This window comes from Natrix helvetica (genome assembly GCF_964273705.1).
Source record: "Natrix helvetica genome assembly, chromosome: 2".
NCBI lineage: Eukaryota > Metazoa > Chordata > Lepidosauria > Squamata > Natricidae > Natrix > Natrix helvetica.
The window spans coordinates 161,410,098-161,431,874 of NC_138552.1; the positions used below are offsets into that span (position 1 = coordinate 161,410,098).

General features: G+C 40.0%; 1 protein-coding gene across 2 annotated transcripts in view; it reads left to right on the forward strand.

Moving 5' to 3' along the window:
* The first annotated feature begins 2,018 nt into the window (after positions 1 to 2,018).
* The window catches only part of LRRC1 (leucine rich repeat containing 1), a 116,908-nt gene continuing 97,149 nt past the window's right edge, over positions 2,019 to 21,777 (forward strand). Inside the window, exon 1 of one of the 2 annotated variants that reach the window (XM_081944029.1) lies at positions 2,019 to 2,819. In XM_081944029.1, coding sequence (XP_081800155.1) covers positions 2,661 to 2,819 — 159 coding nt within the window. In that variant the 5' untranslated portion in view covers positions 2,019 to 2,660. The remainder of the gene's footprint in view (positions 2,820 to 21,777) is intronic. The other variant, XM_081944030.1, reaches the window with a different exon arrangement.

A 21,777-nucleotide genomic window follows, 5' to 3' on the forward strand; every position in this document is an offset into this window, starting at 1 on the left:
CAATAGACAAACACACAGGATCAGGCAGGGCAGAAACACTGTGGAATGTCTCCTAAATAACAGATTCCGGATGGTGCAATAGGTCTGATGTCCTGCATGAATCAGATGTAAGCAGCTGTTAATGTGGTAGAATGAAGAAGCCTGAACACTAATTCTATCCATGACATTTGAACTTAAAGGCCCCTTGTGCAATCTTTTGGCATGAGTTTCAAAACCCATGGCTCATAGACCACACGACACTGTTGAAGTGGAGTAATGCTTTTGTTTTTCTGTGAAGGCACTCATAAAATGCCTATCAATGCATTCAGGTAGCAGGTATGTTGACCACTGTATCAGCCACAAAGGACATTGGCTACAAAATATCTGAAGAAGAGTATGTGAATTGTATTGGGAAAAGAATGCATTTAAGAGAATGACAAGGACTGGAACTTGTTACATTTGCAAACAAATCCTCACAAATCCTTCTCCATATCCATTCAAGAGTTTTATTTAGGCTATGGAAATCCAGGGTTATGGAATTGCATAACTGGAAATCTTTGTTGTTACTAAAAAGAGCTTAAAGAACAAGTAGGTGAAAAATGTGTTTTTCATATATGGATTTTGGCATTATTAGTTTAATTAGGAATCCAGGAGGTTGCATTTTGCAGAAGAGAGTGGGTATATGTGTATGGTTAATTTGCTAGAAAGTTGGGAAGAGTGTTTAACTTCAAAAAGGAGACAAACAATTTCAGAGTTTCGCAAAAGCAGCACCATCACAATTATCTATCCTCCTTGACTTTGGATAGAGACCACACTTGCCAATAGAAAGGAAAGGTACTTACCATCTGCCTAGAAATATTTTATTGTATTTTTGGTGACTACTAGAAACATTTTTAGCGACCAATACTAGATATAATTTGTGGATTCCTGGCCTCCTATCATTTTAATCCTAATTTACCTTGCAGGATTGTAGTACAGGTAGTTTTTGATTTACAACAGTTCACTTAGTGACTGAAGTTACGACACTGAAAAGTGTTTTATGATCGTTTTTCACACTTATGACCATTGCAGCCTCTTCATGGCCACGTGATCAGAATTCAAATCCTTGGGAAATGACTCATATTTATGACGGTCGCAGTGTCTTAGAGTCAAGTGATCCCCTTTTTGCTACCTTCTGACAAGCAAAGTGAATGGGAAAGCCAGATTCACTTTACAACCATGTTGCTAACTTAACTGCAGTGATTCACTTAACAACAGTGGCAAGAAAGGTCTTGAAATGGGGCAAAACTCACTTATCAACTGTTTGGTTTAGCTCAACTGTGGTTGTAAATTGAGGACAGTCACCATAATCCACCTGACAAGACAGAAAAATCTGATAGTTTAACGAAGTAATTGAAACCAAAAGGATTTCACATTATAGCTGTTTGCAGAGTCTTAACTCTGTGCTTCACTTAAACAAAAACAAGGAAGTTTACCTAGGACTTGCCATTTGTTCAAGTTCATTTTTTAAAAATAGCCATTTGGCAGCACTTTTCTTCTCTATCACACGTGCACTCTCCTTCCACATAACCTTCGACTACAGAACTCTAGAGAAACGAAGGGGTCCGCTTGATCCTTTGAAGACTCGAGGGTGGCGGCGACTTTCCTCTCACGCCCCAAAACTTCCTTCCGAGTGAAAGATGCGAAAGACCGCGCGCGGCACCTTGGCAGGAAAAAAAAAAACCACCTCGCTTTCCAAAAAACTTGTGATTTGCAAAAGTAGCTCGCGGGGGAGACGGCGTGCCGACGGCCGCGTTTCTACAAAGGCGAAACTTTTGAGGAGAGAGCCCTCTCGTCGTCCCGGGCCGATTTCGCCCGAAGTTCCCAGCCGCGAAGGCTGGCAAGAAAGCTCCCTCCTTCGCCGCCGGTGTCACCCGACCTGGGGTCAGATACCAGCATCGGAGCGAGGAAAGAAGGGGCGGGCCCAGGCACTGATGATGTCAGCTTGGGAAGAGAAAGGGAGCGAACGAGTAAGCAGGAGGAGGAGGAGGAGGAGGGAGAGCGGCTGTTCCGGGTCAGACACTGGAATGGGAGGGGAGGAAAAACCCTTCCCAAAGGTGCCCCAGCTCCAAGCAGGAGCCAGCCCAGCGCCTTTGGAAGCCAGCTCCGGGACTTGAGAGTTCGCGCTGCAGCCGGTGCAACCAGAAGCTCCCTGTAAGAAGCAACCGGAGGAAGGTTTCTTCAGCCCCTTGTCTCCCACACTCCCCGAGCAATTGCCGCTTGGCTCTGCTGAAAGGGGAGAAAGTGCCTCCTCAGCCGCCCCTTCTCCCCGGATCGATTTCAGAAACCGCCGTCGCCGCTTCCTTCTGCCTCTCCGGGACGAGGCGGAGTAGAGGGCGCCAGGGAAGGACGGCCGTGGGGAGACTGCTTCAGAGCCCGGCGTCGGCGAGGTTGCTAAGGGGCGGGCTCGGCCAGCCACCCCCCTCGCCCCGTGGGTCTGCCAGGGTAGACGCTCGGGAGGCGGCGGAACGCGCCCTTCAGACGAGGAGGAGAGCGGCGCGGGCAGGCGGGGGCAGCCGAAGGACCCGGCGGCGCGCGCCTCCCTTACCCTGCGCGGCTTCGGCGGGTGTCTGGCAGGCGGAGGGAGGCGGGCGGGCAGGCGGGCGTTGTTGCTCCGCCACCGCCGCCGCTTCGCCGCCGCTATGTTTCACTGCATCCCGCTGTGGCGGTGCAACCGTCATGTGGAGATGATCGATAAGCGCCACTGCTCGTTGGCCGCCGTGCCGGAGGAAATCTACCGCTACAGCCGCAGCTTAGAGGAACTCCTGCTGGATGCCAACCAGCTGCGAGAGCTGCCCAAGGTGAGGGAGGAGGAGGAGGAGGATGGGTGTGGGAGGCGGCGGGGACAGGGGAGGCGAAGGAAGCGGAGTGGGGACGGAAGAAAGGCGAAGTTTCTTCGCGAGGTCGCCGGTGGCCGCCGCTCAGCCGCCTTTCACCCAGCAGGGAAGGTGGCAGCCCACACGGGCGAGTGCGACCCTGGCAACCTAAGCTCCCTTGGGGCCGCTGGAGAAGTTTTGTTCCTGGGTGGGTTGAAGCCGACCACCCTGGAGCAGTTTTCCGCCTCTGCCTCTCCCTTAGGCTGCTTACTCCCCCCCCCTTTTTTTTTTAACTTTTAGCATTTAGGGAAGCCCCTGCCTTTACGCGTCCTTAAGTCGCTCTTGGGGCTCTATCCTAACCTCCAGAGACGCCCGCTCTTGTCTGACGTAGAAACTTCGATCAGCCCCACAGCAAAAGCCCCCACCCCCACCCCCTCCCTCGACCAGTTTGCAGAAGCGAGTCAGTGCGTGCGTGTAGAGTATTTGGGGTGTGTGGGTGAGCGGCAGGGAAAAGTCTGTTTTGGCGCCAGTCTTCCTGATAATCTTCGGGGCTTGCAAGACCTGGGTTTTTCCTGAGTTCGGCAGCCTGCTTTGCTTTGGGAAAATGGAGAGGCTTCGGAGCCCTGACCAGCCTCAAACCAGCTTGTGCATCAGGGCTCCTGTAGGGGAAGGAGGGTAAGTGGGGTCTGGCCTCCGGAGTCAGGAGTGTGGTGCACCTGACTCCGGAGGCCTCTCTTCCTGGGGTATCTGTGAAGAGAAGGAGGCTGTTTTGGACGATTCCCTCTGAGATCTCTCTTTTCCCCCCTTCCTTCCTTCCTTCCTTCCTTCCTTCCTTCCTTCCTTCCTTCCTTCCTTCCTTCCTTCCTTCCTTCCTTCCTTCCTTCCTATCTCTACCTACCTACCTACCACTCAAGGTGCCCAACACATCTTCCTCCTGCTGGTTGTCCCACCACAACAACCCTATGAAGTGGGTTGGGCTGAGAGAGAGTGACTGTCCCAAAATCACCCAGCTGGATTTCATGGCTGAACTCATAAACTCCTTTTCTAGCCTGGTGCCTGAACCACTAGAGACCAAATGGACAAAGGGAATCTGGATGTTTATGGGTTTGTCTACTCCAGCAACTGCTGGGTCAGGATGTCAGCCAAATGTAGTCCTGCCATGTGTGTGTGTGTTTTTCTCTCTCTCTCTCTGTGTGTGTGTGTGTGTGTGTGTATGCGTGTGTATGTATGCATATATATGTAGTATGTATGTAATATATATGTTGTATGTATGTATATATATACTGGTATATGTATATGTGTGTATATACTTTGCAAGTGTATGGAGAGGAAAATGGGCGTGTAGGCTATCGTTTTATGCATGGGACATAGCAAATACTATTTATATTCCTTTGTAGTGCTTTGTTTGGATTTGAGTGGGGCACCCATTCCAGGAGGCTTGTGGGAGGGGTTTTAAATGTGCAGATCCCATAGTTTGTATTTTCCATATAGCACCTCCTTGTGGGAGGATGAGTATCAAATCCTGCTTTGGATGTGTGAGCAGTGTAGCATGTACAGTGAGGTGGTGCTTCACTAATTATTCCATCGTTCTTAAGCTGGTCTTTAGATGTGCCCACAAAACATTCTTCATGACCTCAAGGCTGCTTCCTCCCACAGCTAATGACTTTCATTATTATAGTTACTTCCCATGTTCTTTATAGAAATTTGGAAAGTGAATGCCAGCTACATTGTCTTGCATTTCTGTTTTTAAAACCTCTGACACAAATTGGGCAAACTGGTGTGGCAGGATAGAATGATTAGCTGCTTAGGCAGCTAAGCAGTTTGCAGTGTGGTTTCTATGAGAAAAGTAAGAGTTGTCAGAATAGTTGGATTAAAGTCCAACACAGATCATGGTTAATGACTAGGGTGAAATCTGCAACAGATATAGTGAAGGAAAAGTACAAGTGTTCAGCATCATAGACAAGACTAAAGGAAGCATAGGTAGATAATAAAACTTGAGCAAAATGGCTATTGAGACAATTAAGTTGGTTAAAAAATTAGTGAAAAGATTAAATTGGGAATAAAGTAAAAAAGGAAGCAGACCTCTGGGAATGCGAGGATACTTTGGGTAATGGAAATTTGGACTTTAAGAAAAAAAATTCAAGGAATTGAGGAGATATCTTCTCACTTCTGTAGTAAAATAGAATTGGTTTGGGAAGGCTGTCCTATCAGTATGTTTTTTCTTTCCTGTTTATTTGTATTACTGCCTTAGGCTAATACTGAGCAGAAGACCTAACTTTTGAATTATCTGTTAGTTACTTCTGTCATTTTGCTGGCCTGGGCACAGCTGTATGCTAATAATATAGTGTATGTGTTTTGGATTTAGCATAATTCCTAAACTACCCATTGAATGCACATATTAAATTTAATTCAAAAAGAAAAAACATTGCTTTCAACTACAGTTCATCTAATAGAATGACATTAAACCAGTTATGAAATAGACCATGTTAGCTCAAATGTGGCCTGACTACTAAACAGACAATCAAATGATGAAGGGAATAATGATGTTTGTCTGGTCAATGTCCAGGCAGCAACTTTTTGATGTAGTACTATTTTTGAATACCGGCAAAAATTAAATGTAACTTAAACAACAGGTACCCTACATTGTAATCCTATACTTGTTCTTTTAGCCAGTGTGTGTCATTAGGAATTTTGTCCAGACATTGTCATTTACAGATACACATGCTGACTCAGCACTCCTAAGACCTTCTCATCTTTATCCAGCTAACATTGTACTTAGAAAAAAATACTTAGATATACTTAGGCTAGTTTTATCAAAACATTGAGGGTATCTGGATACATATTTACTAGAATAAAAGCAGAAACAAAACTGACAAATCAAAAATAATATGTTGGATGTTGAGGTTTTTTCCCCCTTGCTATTTTTATAGCACTTTGGCAGGGGTTTAGTGATTTGTGGTGATTTATCCTGTCCATCTATTTCTGCAAGAGGACAACTAGCAATTAAAATATATAGTTACCAAATTTTTACTCAAGTTTTTCCCCCTTGCAATATAGGATGGGGGGATTTGCAAACATTGCAACTTTAATTTTCAATATTCTGTATTGATGTGATTTATACAGCATTGCCTGCTTATAGCAGAGTTTTAGCTACAACAGCAAAATATGATCAGGGAAACTCAACTGTGATAAAATATCTAAGTTAACATGTGATTGTGTTTTGTAGTTGGATAGCAAATCAGAATAAGACTCCATGCCTGGAAATCTGTGTTTGTGCTAACTCTGATGTGGATTCTATTAATATGGTGTTCATGAGGCAAGAAAAAAGTATATTAAATGAGGCAGCGAGATTTTGTGTAGAGATGCATGTGTGTTGAAAGCTTTTTCTCTTTAAAAAAATCTATTTAAATAATCTTCCACCATTTCTGAAATCCTAATAATAAAGGCATCTGAAACAGGCAGAAACTGATGTATGTAGAAATTACACATGTAGGTATCACCTGTGGTGACAACTTAACAAAAATAAATAAAGCAGTCTTTAATGTGAAGGCTAGATTGTTTCTTTTGAAATACTGCATCTTTCATAGAAATGAAGTTGGGAATGAACTTGGGAACTGAATTCTAAACAGGCAGAAAGCAAACCATTCTTGTCCTTTATGGATTCTTAGAGAAGGAATCATAGCACAGTAGCTCCTCTTCATTATAGTTACCATAAAATGCAATTTTAGTAAATAGATTGATTGACCTTAGGAATGTGATACATTCCTTATTTTTATTTCGCTTATCAAAAGCCACCTTGCCCAGTTCATTATTATTTCCTTCTTACAGACATTTATAATAAATTGTCAAAAATCGAAAGTGATTCCAGAGTGGTGGAGATAATTGAATCTGTTAGATTGGGTAATGGATAGGCACACACAGGCTTAACGGTAACAACAGCTCTTTATTAAGTACAACAAGTGAGAACAATCCAGCAAAAGTTGAGTCTGACAGCAACTCTTTTACAGGGAGCTGTCAGACCCTTTGACCAATAGGATTAAACCTCTGTTCCCGCCAGAACAGAGGACCTTGGTGGAAACCACTGTAGTTAGAGCAAGTATCTAAAAGAATCTAACTCACATTCCAGCTCTTAATCCAAACACATTATCCATTTGGAATATATATATATATATATATAAACCCCAATCAGTGTAATTCCATTTTAAAAAGTATTCATAAAACATTCTAAGTGCCGGCACAGGGGATTTGCATACTGTGATAACTGTTGCTGTTACAGCTTCATTTTGGTTTGTCACAGTTTGCATTTCATCTCCTCTGCCAACACTTTTCTCTGTTCTTGTGGAGTAAAACAATAATTTGTTCAGTTAACTAAGCATCTGTTGGCGATAGTAATTTCTTTTGAAATTGTGTTCTTGATCTTGACTTCCTGGTGTGATCTTTTTATGTCCTCTTCAGGGTGTAAACTGAAAACTAGCATAGAGCAGGTGGTTGTCATTAATGCATCCATTCTTCATTAGAGGCTAGAGCCTTTTCTGTGTTAGTTCCTGCCATTTGTAATAACCCCTTCAAGGTGAGATCTGCCTCAAAACTTCCTGAAGACCTGACTCTGCCAATTGGCCTGAAAGAAGAGACCAATTGAGGATCCAGTCGGGGAGTACTACAGCAGAGGTGGCTGCTGGATTGATGGCAGACTCTTCCTCCCTCCTCCCTTGCTCTCTACTCCTCACCTGTCTATCTTTTATTCTCATATCATTATATTCTCATGGTTTTCTTTTTCATTGCTTATTCTATTGTTCCATTACTTTGCTATTGTTATGTTTATACTTCTGTTCATTTCTACATTTCAATTGTTGAAAGCTGCCTAGAGTAGCCCTATAGCGAGATAGGCAGCAAATAAATGTAATAAATAATAATCTACTTATTTATAAATTATAAATATTTATAAATATTTATGTATCATGAACCCATTCATTCTTTCCTTGTTAACAAATTAGTAATCATATAGTAATAGTTCTCTTTGACATCCCACTATAACAAGTCCCCAAGAGCAAATTCAGGATCATTTAGAGCAGGGGTGACAAACTCATGGTGTCACATTGTCATCATGTGACATATTGCAACTCTCCCCTCACTAAAATGGGGGTAGGCATCGCCAGCGTGTGATGCATCTGGCCCGCAGGCCACGAGTTTGATACCCCTGATTAGAAGGCCAGTTTTTCCAACCCTTTCTTAGATATTGAATATGAATTGAATTTGTTTGGCTCTCCTACTTGTGTTGGAGTTATACAACTGATTATAACTATAATCTTGTTTTAGTTTCAGTTTAATAATGAATTTAACCAACTATGGATTGTTAAAACATGATTAAACCATAGCTTAGTGTGAAATGCAAAGCAGGTCAATGACTTAAAATATTAAACACAACCTTGAAATTTGCTCTTATGCTTGTTATTTAACAATTTCTTCTTCTTTATATTTTCTAATTAATAAAGGCAGAGTGCACTTTTGCCGAGCAGGTTTTATTAATGGAGTGACTGCCTTGTTGTTTCAGCAGTCTCTTTTGAAATATCTAGATTCTCTGGAACAGCAGGTTTAAGTCATGGCAAGACTTCAAGCCACTAAAATATGTAACAGATACTGTACTATGAGGTATGACTAAGGTCTTACTTATGTGAAACTAGAGTATTATAATTAATTATGTACTGTAATACATAAATAATTTCCTCTAAACAGCACAGTATCTGTTGTATTTTTTCTGAATATTCAGCCATCTTGTAAGGATAGATCTGATAGCTTTGGTCAACATTCTAGACCAGCTAGTCCCCACCTGACATCTTCTAGAAACATTTGCAACAATTCCCACCATCTCACACACTTTTTGGCAATAGACATTTCCATGGAGATTACTGAGTAGGTATATATATATATAGGTTGGCTTGGGTGGTATCAATCCGTCCTATTATGTTTTTTTCTGAAAATCGGTGATGTGTGAATCAGAATACTGCCACATTAGTTTGTGAGATACTTCTAGGTCCAGGAAACAGGGTCATGTGATAAAGGAAATTTGGCCAGTTATTTTATGTTTCCACAGGTGATTAATCACCTTTTGGCTTCTGTTCGTCTTACAGGATGTTAACATGTCCAGCTTTGCTCCCATCATAAACATGAGGCAATTTGTTACTGTTGTGATAAAATAGTGTGCTACTGTTACTGTGGAAAGCACACTTAGTATGCCTCCCCACAGGTGTTCATGTGGGAATAAGTGCAGAACAAATATTTTCCATTTTAATCTATAGAGTTTTGGATGCCTCTGTCTCACATTTTATCTGAAGACTGTGATGATAAAAAAAGTTCATGGGAACTTTTGAATTTCTGTAAGATTAACAAATTTAAGTCTTCTTAAATGTTTTGTTTTAATGTTGTATTTAATATAGATCTGTTTCTCAGTTGCAGCACCTTAAAATAAATTCCATTTAGCAATAACTTTCCACCATAGTCTGTTATTTTTGAACTAGGTTATCTCAAAGAGAATTAATGTAGTTATTTCATATAGCTACATTGTTTAAAACTTGAGTTTTACACTAGAGTGGCAAAGCAATTATGTATTATTTGTAACAGATTGTATTTTTAAGGCTTTCTTTAAATGTCATTCAAAGGAGAAAAATATTTAATAATAGGTAGTTTATCTAACTGCCAAAACAGTATGAATGCACTTCTGACATTAAGCCAGATAGTAATTGAGGTCTTCAGAAATTTGATTAACCTTTGGATTTTGCTGTCTTGTTATTAATGTTCAACTTTTTATGATAGCTTTTCACTGTGAAGCTGGTATCTTACAAATGGTTACTACTACTGTATTCTCAAACTGCAGAATAACAGAGTTGGAAGGGTCCTTAGAGGTCTTCTATTCCAACCCCATGCCCAAGCAGGAGACCCTATACCATTCTGCATAAATGGCTGTTCTTTAAAACCTCCAGCGTTGGAATTCCCAAAGTCGATCTATTGATTAATGGTTCTCACTGTCCGGAAATTTCTCCTTAATTCTAGGTTGGTAAGTTTCCATCCATTATTACTTGTCTTGCCTTCAGGTGCTTTGGAGAATAGGTTGCCCCTCTCTTCTTTGTGACAGCCTTTCAAACAATGGAATATTACAATCAATAGGAAGACATCAATAGGTGTAAGCTGCTTTTAGAAACAGTACTGAACTAGTTAGCAATTCTGTGCGTTTCCCACGATAAATTGTTATAACATGGAAAGTCTTTGGCATACTAAGATAATTAGTGAAGGAGCATAACTAGAAGTTATTGTACAGTAACATAAATCTGCAGGCAGGCTGTGTAAGATGAACAACATTTTTCTTGTGTGATCTTTGTGAGTCTAGTATATTTTTGTACAGCAAGTAGTATGTTAAGCTAAAATAATTTATTGAAAAAAAACCTTTGTTGGTTATATTCATAACACAGTAAGCCATGAATCACGATATAGATGCATACAACAAGCTAATTTATAAAACAGGCAAACCATGCCCTAGTTTCATCTCTACTTGGGGCATAGGCTTACCACATTCAAATGAAATTTGTATCAACAACAGCAGGGAGTTTAGTGTTATGGAAAAAGATTCAGTGCTAGCCTCTTGTTTCCCCTTTTTTGGCAGTAATTTGGATCTCATATTGTGTACAAGTTTAATCTTAGAAGAGCTTGATTGAATTGGCTTTAAAATAGCAACAGTAACTATCATATTTTACTGCTTCTCTCTGCTTAACTGTAATTGCTTAATGAAAAATACTGCTCATTATTGCCCATTTTTTATGATTAGTTGCTACTTAAGTCAAAACATCTGCTTAATCCCACATTTTAATGCATGTTTTGGTGGCTTATTATTGAAGACATAATTTGAAACATGTCTTCCTACAAAATACCATGATTAGGAAACCACATTCTCAGTTTTTTTTAAAGAAAAATAAGCAGTGCACTTTCTGAATGTGATTTATATTATTTAAAAGATATACTTTCTCTTCCAATGACATTGTTCAATATTTTTTATACTAGAAGTTGTATTGTTGATGCTTTTTTGACTACGTCACTTGCCAGTAGAAAAACTTTAAAAACTTTAAAAATGGGAAGGGTAGCAGGCTGGATTGCAACATTATGAACCTGGTACAATCCTAATGTACTGGATTACCGTTTCCTTGCTCTTCAGCATGTATGGCTAATATCTGCAGGAATTCAAAGAATACTGCCATATTTTTTTTTACTCGAGGTTTTTAGTTGCTTGGGGTTTGGGTGAAATAGTTTTTCATGAAGTCCAACACAAATCTGCTTTCTCTGGATAGTAAAGTTCCTCAGAAAAGACAGTAAATATCTCTTTTGAGGAATTTAGAATTGGGCAGTAAATCCAGATATAGAAGTTAAATGAATCCACTGGGCGGCAATACACACTATTAATCACGCCCCAAACCCAGTGGCAACTGTTTCTAATACAAGGATATATATTTTATCTGTGCAAATCTGGTCATGTGGAGGATGTCTTGTTTAACACATCTCCAGCCACTGTCAAAGAACTGTGACCCCCTGTTTGCAGTTAAATTAGCCAGAGATACAGTAACATCCAGTAATGTCTGATTATAGGTTTTCACTGCAGCAGCTGGAAGTGAAAGCTTTTCTCTGCTGTGACCTGATGAGATTTTCACAGCAGATGTTCTTTAATCTTTCCTGTTCTTGCTGCTCATTCTACATAAAGTGGAGAGGAAATAAATCCCTGTCCAGAGGAAAATAATAAAAAAAAAACATTGTTGTAATACATTATTCATTGCATGAAAAGAAGACCTTGCTGTTATTTTGAAGTGTCTGCAACATAAGCACCTATTTTTGCTGACTTCTTGCTTCTTTCTTTTTCTACTTTGCAGTAGCAATGAAGAATGATTCAAAATTGGCCTCTTGGGGGAGATTTAGGTCACAATACTGAAAAGCTTTTGTGGGCATAGTTGCAGAAACTAATTTGATGACAACAGAACTAAGGCTGGCATTAGCTGGGCTTATTCTGTTAGGTGCTGTTTATTCCGTTCTTCTTTCCACTTTGTACTTTGCTAACCTTATCCGAAGATCTGTCTGAAGACAGATGGGATACACATCAATATTGTGAATGCTTTATTTGTGCTCTTTTAATGCCAAGGATGAGGTGAATTCCATCTTGGAAGATCTATTGTTCTTAAAACTTAAATCCCGAGGTTCACCAACTAAAGCCTATTGCAACAGAGGTAGTTGTAATAGTAAGAAATTTTAGCTTACCTTTCCTGGTTCATACCGCCCCTTGCACACTTCCCAATTTGTACTCCCATTCCTATGCATCCCACACATGGAGGGAGGGAAGGAAGTAAAGAAGTAAAGAAGGAAGGAAGGAATATCAATGATTTGGATGAGGGAATAATCATCAATGATTTGGATGAGGGAATAAATGGGGAACTCATCAAATTTGCAGATGATACCAAGCTGGCAGGAATAGCCAACACTCCAGAAGATAGACTTAAGATACAGAAGGATCTTGACAAACTTGAACATTGGGCACTATCTAATAAAATGAAATTCAATGGTGAAAAGAGTAAGGTTCTACATTTAGGCAACAAAAACGGAATGCACAGGTACAGTATAGGTGATACTCAGTAGTAGTAACTGTGAAAGGGATCTTGGAGTCCTAGTGGACAACCATTTAAATATGAGCCAGCAGTGTGCAGCAGCTGCCAAAAAAGCCAACACAGTTCTAGGCTGCATCAACAGAGGGATAGAATCAAGATCACGTGAAGTGTTAATACCACTTTATAATGCCTTGGTAAGGCCACACTTGGAATACTGCATTCAGTTCTGGTCGCCACGATGTAAAAAAGATGTGGAGACTCTAGAAAGAGTGCAGAGAAGAGCAACAAAGATGATTAGGGGACTGGAGACTAAAACATATGAAGAACGGTTGCAGGAACTGGGTATGTTTAGCTTAAGAGAAAGAAGGACTAGGGGAGACATGATAGCATTATTCCAATATCTCAGAGGTTGCCACAAAGAAGAGGGAGTCAAACTATTCTCCAAAGCACCTGAGGGTAGAACAAGAAGCAATGGGTGGAAACTAATCAAGGAGAGAAGCAACTTAGAACTGAGGAGAAATTTCCTGACAGTGAGAACAATTAATCAGTGGAACAGCTTGCCTCCAGAAGTTGTGAATGCCCCAACACTGGAAGTCTTTAAGAAGATGTTGGATAGCTATTTGTCTGAAACGGTATAGGGTTTCCTGCCTAGGCAGGGGGTTGGACTAGAAGACCTCCAAGGTCCCTTCCAACTCTACTATTGTATTGTATTGTATTGTATTGAATATTTCTGAAGCTTCATGTCAGCTTCCCACAAGGAAACTCAGTGGAGAAGCTGGCAAGAAATTGAAAATTGCTTCTGCTCCCTCTGCTTTTTTGTCCACCTTTCGGTTTCTCTGTTAGGTAAGGAAATAACTCTGAAATGATAAAGCCACGGTGCATAGGTTGTCTAGTGATATAAAAGAACAAACGAACTCTTTCTATGTTATTATTGTGTTCACTTTTGAAGTATATTTCTATTATTATTGTATGTGATAATTTGCTTTGTTTTTATAATCCTAGTTTGCACCTTAAGTTTGTTTACTATTATTATTTCAGTTTCTCCAGCTACCCACTTGTGCAAGACTCTGGGCTGCTTACAAGGATTAAAACAACAATATACACAATAATACAATGTAGACACATCTGTGCCATTGTGGGGGTGGAGAACCACAATCATTAAGAACAATCCACGTAGATTTAGTAATGGGTTTATATAATGCCCTGGCACATTGCCTGATGAAAGAGACAATCAGGGTTCTTTTGAAAGTTGGCAAAGTCAGGGCTATGTGGATCTCAGAGCAAATGTTCCAAAAGGTATTTGCAATAGCAGAGAAGGTATATCTTCTGGCTCTCACCGGAGGACACTCTTTAAGTTTGGATCTAAGCAGTGGTGGGTTTCAATTTTTTTTAGAACCTCTTCTGTAGGTGTGGCCTGCTTTGTGGGAGTGGCTTGCCAGCCATGTGACTGGGTGGGAGTGACTTGCTGGCCATGTGATTGGGTGGGAGTGGCTTGCCAGCCATGTGACTGAGTGGGAGTGGCTTGGCAGTCATGTGACTGGGTGGGCGTGGCCAACTGTCAAATGTGGTGAAACTCACTTAACAACGCTCTTGCTTAGCAACCAAAATGTTGGCTCAAAACTTGACAGCTTTAAGACTTTTGGACTTCAACTCCCAGAATTCCTCCTCCAGTTATGTTGGCTCAGAAACTCTGGCATTTGAAGCACGCAAGTCCTAAAGCTGTCAAGTTACAAGACCCTTGCACCCCTAACCCTTTAGAAAAAAAAAACCCAGCGGTGTTCAACTTTGACAGCTTTAAGACTTGTGGACTTCAACTCCCAGGGGGAGGGGAGGCAGCTGGAACCAGTTCTAAACGGCACTGTAGATTTGTGGAACCTCTTCATAGAAAAGGTTAGAACTGGCAGGAACCCACCCCTGGATCTAAGGCATGGCAAACTCCTTTGGAACTTTTAAAAGGGAAGACATAATTGGAGATAGACAGTCCTGCAAATATCCAGATCCTATGTCACATATGGCTTTATACAGTACATGATGACCAGCACTTTGATTTGCATCCATAAGTCAAGGGCAAAGCTTCTGTAGCAGAAAAGTAAAATGGGTGCACTGAGGTATGCCCATTACTGCTCATGCGGCTGCATTCTGGACCAGCTGTACCTTCTGACTTGTCTTTAAGGGCAATCATATAGAGCACATTATGATAGGCCATACATGAGGTAACCAAGACATCACTGAGTATAAGTAAGGCATCTTGACCCAGGAAGGGGTGCAACTGCCACACGACATGAATCGGTACAGTGGTTTTCCACCAGCTCCTTGAGTGAATCCAGAAAAAAAAAATCCCAGGTTGCATACCAGTTCATCTGGGAAAGTGGTATCCATTCAAGAACTAAAGTTAAAAAATCTCTGGGATTGGTGGTCCATGAAAACCATGCACTTGGTTTTCAACTAGGGTTGGACTTCTCTCCTTCCAACCCTTAATGAGTTCCAGGCACTGAAATAACATTACAGATACTGTGCATTGCTTGTTCAGCGCAGGGATGAGATATGCAACAGTGTGTCATCAGCATGACCTGCGTGGTTGGATAGTCTTACCCAGTGATTTAATGTAGACATTACACAGGAGCGATAAGAATGTCAGGTCTTGAGGGACTCTCTGAGAATTAGGATTTGGTCTTGCCCTGCCCCTGAAAATTGATGGAAAAAGTAATCATGGAGAAAAAAGGAGAACCACTGCAACACTAAGCTGGTCCACCAATCACCATACATTTAGAAGAGTACCATAATTGTTGATATCAAACACAACCAAGAGACCAATGTGAACTTAGGATCCATATCCTAAGGCAAGACTGCATGAAGGAATCCCTTTATATTGCCATGTATAGCAGATATTATAAGCTTTTGTATAAGATTATATAGCTATTATGCAAGATCCCTTGATGTAGAACAGGGCTGTCAAACTCCCAGCCTGTGAGTCGTATGCATCACGCGCTGGCCAGGCCCACAACTGGTTTAGCGAAGGGGAAAAAAGTCACAATATGTCACGTGATGTGACGTGAGTTTGACACCCCTGATGTAGATGTTCTTACGGTATCTTCAAATTATATAGGCAATGTTTGTTTCATGTCAATGTAAAGTATTATCAGAACTTATTTTGTTATTAGGGAACTGTTTTATGAAGTGGTTTCATACAGTTCTGATTTATGCATCATGCTAGGAAATGATTCATTAAATAAACCACAATTAAATAGGTCCACACAGGATGCTAAGTCAAAGCTAAACGAACGAGATTTACTTGCTGTAAAGGATGAATCCAGTCACCATTACTATAGTGTAAGAGTTGTAGCAAGCAATATGAAAAATGATAGAAAAAATATGCTGAGTGGTTCTGGAATAGCCCACATTGGTATGTTTAAATGGTATGGTTTCATATTTCTAAATCATGGTTTAGCCATGATTTGTTGAATCACATTAGCTGTTTCGCACCTACTGTAAGCCATAGCCAAATAAATCATATTGTAGCTTATTTAGTTTTTTAAATACTTTTTTAATCTTGCCTTTATTACTTTTTAAGCAACTCAAGGTGATGAACATACCTAATACTCAGGAGTGAAATGCTACCGGTTCGGACCAGTTCGCCTGAACCGGTAGTAAAAATGTTACCAGTTCGCCCAAACCGGTAGTAAAAAAAATCCTATTGGTTTGGGCGAATCAGTATTTCAGCTGTGACGCACGATTTATATTAGCTAGAAAGCAGGATTTCTTAATCTAAATCGCATGGCACAGCGGATTCCCCCCTCCCTGCTGTTCATTTACCTTTGCAGTCCATTTTGATGCTCTGTGCATACAAATGTGCACGCACGACCTCACATTGCTACTGAACCGGTAGCAAAAGTAAGTTGATTTCACCCCTGCTAATACTCCTCCCTCCACAACAATCCTGTGAGGTGGGATGTGACCGAGAGAGTGACTGGCCCAAAGTCCCCCAGCCGACTTTCATGCGTATGATGGGACTGGAACTCACACTCTCCCAGTTTCTAGCTTAGTGTGTTAACCATAGCACCAACTGGTACAGTGTGTCAATCCATCTTAATAAATAGAAAATGTGAAGGAAGAAGGGATTCTTCCTTTTATTTTTCCTTAAAGAGAAACTTACATTGTAAGTTTTCCCATAAGCTTATATTAGCCTAAGCCTTTTTATTTTTTTAAAAAAAAGGCTTTGCACTGATTATCTTGGAATGTTGCAATAATGACAGGGTGAAAATCTTTACCCCACCTTAGTGTTCTTTGAGTGGAAAAAGTTGATAAAACAATCTTTTTGTTACTGTGTGTGCTAAAGGATAAGTTGATTTGACCTTGTGAACTCTCTTTGTGTACATATAACAGCATTGCTGTATTGGATGCCTGGATGAGGATGGAAAAACTTTGCTGTAATATTTTGTTTAGTTCTATAAAGAATTGGCCAGCTCCTAAGAAGCAAAATCAGTCATTTTCTTTAGCTTTGTGTTTGGATTCACCATGCTAGTTGACTCCCATTTAAATGTAGGAAGAATGAAGGGCTATTTCTATTTTTGACTGACATAAAAAGAAAATTTCAAAAACCACCCCCAACAATGCAAGGTGTTTGAGCTTTTCTATTTTCTTTATCAAGCTCTTGGGTTAGAATTCAGAAGCTCATTGAACAGTAATAATCTAAGGTGGGTTAGATCTGAGATTTGGTAATGCCTCACAAAGGAAGCTGGTACGTTTAATACATATGTGTGATGAAAATATATTTCCCTTTTTAATATGAAGTAGCTCCACATTTACCCTCCTTACCTTATTAAGAATATGTCTACAATTCCCAGGTTATGGATTTGTTTTTAAAAGTCACTGTTCTATTCAGTTCTCTGTTAAAATTTATTTGGCTATCGTTTGCTTGCTACAGACCTGTGCCAACTGTCTAATTACAAAATAGCATCCTATTTACTTTTAATGCAGATTGAGAAACCAGTCCTGGTTTAAAGAGAGGTGGTTTTTGTGGTTTTATCATTTGTTTTTAAGTACGTAAGACACCATATCACATGGGAAAGGAAATAACTGCAAAGCCTTGGTCTGCACTTTTTACGTAAACACAGTGGGAAGTAAATTCCAATAACATTTGCAGTAAGTGAATAGTATTTTATATAAACTCTTCTATAATATTATGGTTTGTAAGCCATGATTATGGTTCAGCCCATCTTAATCCAGCCAACTGTTAATTTGTTAACAGTGGCTTACAGGTAGCACTTGACTTACGATCACTGTTGGGACTGGAACTTCCATCAGTAAATAATGTAGTTGTTAAATGAGTCATCACATAAACTGTGTCTGCTTTTACAACCTTTTTTTGTTGCAGTTGGTAAGCAAATCTCTTTTCCCCCATTAACTTTGCTTGTCAGACGCCACCTGGGAAGGTCACAAATGGCAGTCACATGATCATGTGTGACTGTAGTAAATGCACGATGGTTGGCAAGTCTCACAATTTTATGACCATGTGGACCCTGCAATTGTCATAAGTGCAGGGGGCCAGTCATAAATCACTCTTTTCCAGGGCCATTGTAACTTTGAAAAGTTGCTAAATGAATGGTTATAAGTTGAGGACTTCCTGTAGTGTCATATGTAAATCTACTCAGTATTTCTCAGGCAGTAAGAAAAGCTTCTGTTAGGTAACTGATGGCTCTGTTTCCTTCCTGCTCTCTATATACCAAAAATTATTCTGTAAAATTGACAGACCACCTGGAGCAGATTTTAGATTATACTAGATTCCACCCCACTGAGTTTTAGTTTTGTGTATAAACTATATAGTTAAGACAGTTTAATTCAAATCCTAAGAAACTGGCAGTGTTTTGCAATGATCACTTAATTTAATTGATTTTTTTAAAAAAAGTGATTAATTTGAACGAGATTCCCAAATTAGTTTATTTACAACAGTGTCTTTTATAAAAGCTGCAGATACAGCCAGCATCTTAAAACAAGTTCCATACTGTCACATAGGAGAAATATACAAACTCTTTTGTGTTCATATCTGATACAGTACACAACATCATCATTTCTGCTTCAGAAATGTGGTTATTTTGATCAAATAACCTACCAGTAAAATGTTCATATTATGTATTTCTATGTGGCTTAAATCCCTTTTTAACAGTAGTTTACATCTCAAAATCTATTTATAAGTACCAACTAATAGCTCAAAAAATTGACTACATGTTCCATAGAACTGTAAGCAAGCGTGAAATGGATCAATCGTAGCCTGCTGAAGCAGAGTAAAATGCTATTCTGGAACAGACAAAATATTCCAGTGTAGCAGTACAGAACCCTTGGAGAATAACCAGTTCTAGGGAAGAAACAGGGCATTATTTGGGTTTGGACAAGAATATCTACTTCTTGATAGAGCTGTGCATGAGAATTGGAAACGGGAGGAAAATTTTCCTAAGAGAAGTTCCAGATACTTGTTTTGTTTGTTTGTTTGTTTTATTGGATTTATATGCTGCCCTTCTCCCAAAGGACACAGGGCGGTGTACAGCATTAAAAAACACATATTACAAAAGTTAAAAGGAAATTAGAAACAATCCAAAAAACAAACCCAATTAATATAACACTAACATTTTAAAAATTAGATAAAATTAACAGGCCAGGCCGACTTGCTGGAAAAGCCAACTTTTTAGGGCGCGTCAGAAGGAGCCGAGGTCAGGGATTATGCGAAGCTCCAGGAGCAGCTCATTCCAGAGGGAAGGCGCTCCCACAGAGATAGCTCTCCCCCTGGGGGTCACTAGCCGACACTGTCTGGCCGACGGCACCCTGATGACACCAACTCTGTGGGATCGCACTGGACGCTGGGAGGCTACTGGTGGCAGTAGGTGATCTCGCAGGTACCCTGGGCCTAAGCCATGGAGCGCTTTAAAGGTCATAATTAGTACCTTGAATCGCACCCGGAAAACAACCGGCAACCAGTGCAGGCCGCCTAAAAGGGGTGTAACATGGGAGCACCTAGGTACCCCCATGATAACCTGCGCGGCCGCATTCTGGACCAGCTGGAACCTCTTATGAAGATACTTAATAAGATCAGGATCATATAGATATAGATTTGTTAAATGCTGTTTAGGGTCACCTTCTGTGAGATGGTCATATAAATTTGATTAATAAATAAAAAATACACATTTTGTTTGTGTATGTGTGTCTAAAATAATCTCCACAGTAAGACTAATGTTTGCATCTCTTATTTGAGAGAGCTCCTTTCTAGCTCATAGTGGTTTTTTTTTTTTTTTTTGATAAATTCCATAAAATGTATGTGTTGGAGTAAATTTAGAAAAATTTGGAATATTTGTAGCAGGGTCCTAATAGTGTAAGCCCCACTGATGATATGACCTACTTGGGTAATGGAACGTCTGCAAGAAAATAAGATTATTTAACTTTTTCTTTCTTAGCTCCAGTGAAATTATAGACATTTTTTTTGCACAATGCTTTTCCTTGCAATGAAAGAGTTAATGTTTGAGGTCAGTATACTGTACAGGTAGTCCTTGACTTACGACCACAATTGAGCCCAATTTTTTTTTTGCTAAGTGAAACATTTGTTAAGTGAATTTTGTCCCAATTTATGACCTTGCTTGCCACAGTTGTTAACTGAATCACCAGTTGTTAAATTAGTGACACAGTTGTTAAGTGAATCTGGTTTTCCCATTGACGTTGCTTGTCAGAAAGTTGCAAAGTGTGATCACATGACCCTGGGACACTGCAAGTTTCATAAATATGAGTTAGTTCCCAAGCAGCTGAATTTTGATCACATGACCATGGGGGTCACAAATCACTTTTTCAGTACCGTTGTAACTTCAAACGGTCACTAAGTGAACTGTTGTAAGTGGAAGACTACCCGTACTTTTAGTTTTGTAACACAAAAGAATAGATCCCTGAAAAGATATGGAAAAAATTCATAAGTACTGAAACAAGTGCATTCTCTGTCTAATATTGCAGTAGATAGTTTTAGAATGGCTAAAATGTCAAACTGCTTTAGTTTTTTTCCTGCATTTGGGTGAGAGTTGCTGTACAATTTTGGGGTCCTCCTGAATTCACTCGAAGAGCAGGTGGCAGCTGTGGCAGTTGCATAGGTTTCTCCTGTGCATATGTCTGCCTATTTTTGGATTGGGAAGTCTTGGTCCAAAAGTGCAGCACCAGGGTAATTTATATCATTCCTATATAACACTGATGCTCTGCAAACTTCACTGGCTCCCTGAAGGCATCCAAGAATGATTGAAGGGGCTGCTGATCTCTCATTGTTTCTGCTCATCCCACCAGACCTAGCAGGGATTGTTGATTCTGTTTTCAAAATAGGAATATTTGGCCTTCCTTCCTTCCTTCCTTCCTTCCTTCCTTCCTTCCTTCCTTCCTTCCTTCCTTCCTTCCTTCCTTTTTCTGAGAAATTCCTGTTTCATTGTTTTCTTGTCTTCACTCCTTGAATAACAGTATTGTTTTCTTTATTTAGATATTATTTTTGAGATTGGGCTAGAATATCTAGACTCAATCAACTAATTTTGGAAAGCAAAAATAGATCTGGCTTGTACTTGTATGGAAGATGTGACTGGGAATTACTAGGATGGAAAGTTTAAAAAGTAGGAAACTACTTTTGCATTTTTGTTAAGCAAACTGGAGGGCTATAACTATGAAGTCACCAGGATCTGAGCTTTACTTGATGGAGGCTTAATCTGATTTTGTAGTTGGGAATTGCCTCTTTGACTTAATTCGTGCCAAGTTTTTTCTTTGAGCATGTATTTATATCTGAATTGTAGTATGCAATTCAGTGTTATTATGCAGTTTTAATGCCTAAGCATTTGGACAATGAACAGAGTTTTGTGCAATGGTTAATGTAAAGTCTTAAATTACAGTTTTTCCACAATTATATCTACAAAAATCTCATTTCATAACTATTCTCTCAAGAAGCTAATCATGCTTACTTTAACCTGGCTCACACAGCTAACCATAATTTCTTAAATAATTCAGTTGTCTGGGTTTACAGATCACAAACAGGATCAGCTCAAGACAAGAAATTTCCATCTTCCAAGACCTTCAATTTTAGGGAGTTGTGCTGATCAGTCTTCAGACTGGCACGCTAGAATAGTGCTGTGACTGGTCTGTATTTTGTGGTTTCAACCACTTGAGATTAAAGAAACAAAAATAGTTTGAGCTTTGAGCCAAGAGACAAAAAGCATAGGAAATATTTCTAAGAATTAAGACTTTTTTTTCCTACTTGAAGAACTATCAAGAGGAAGAGTTCGCTGTTGCTGTAATTTTATTTTGTGTAG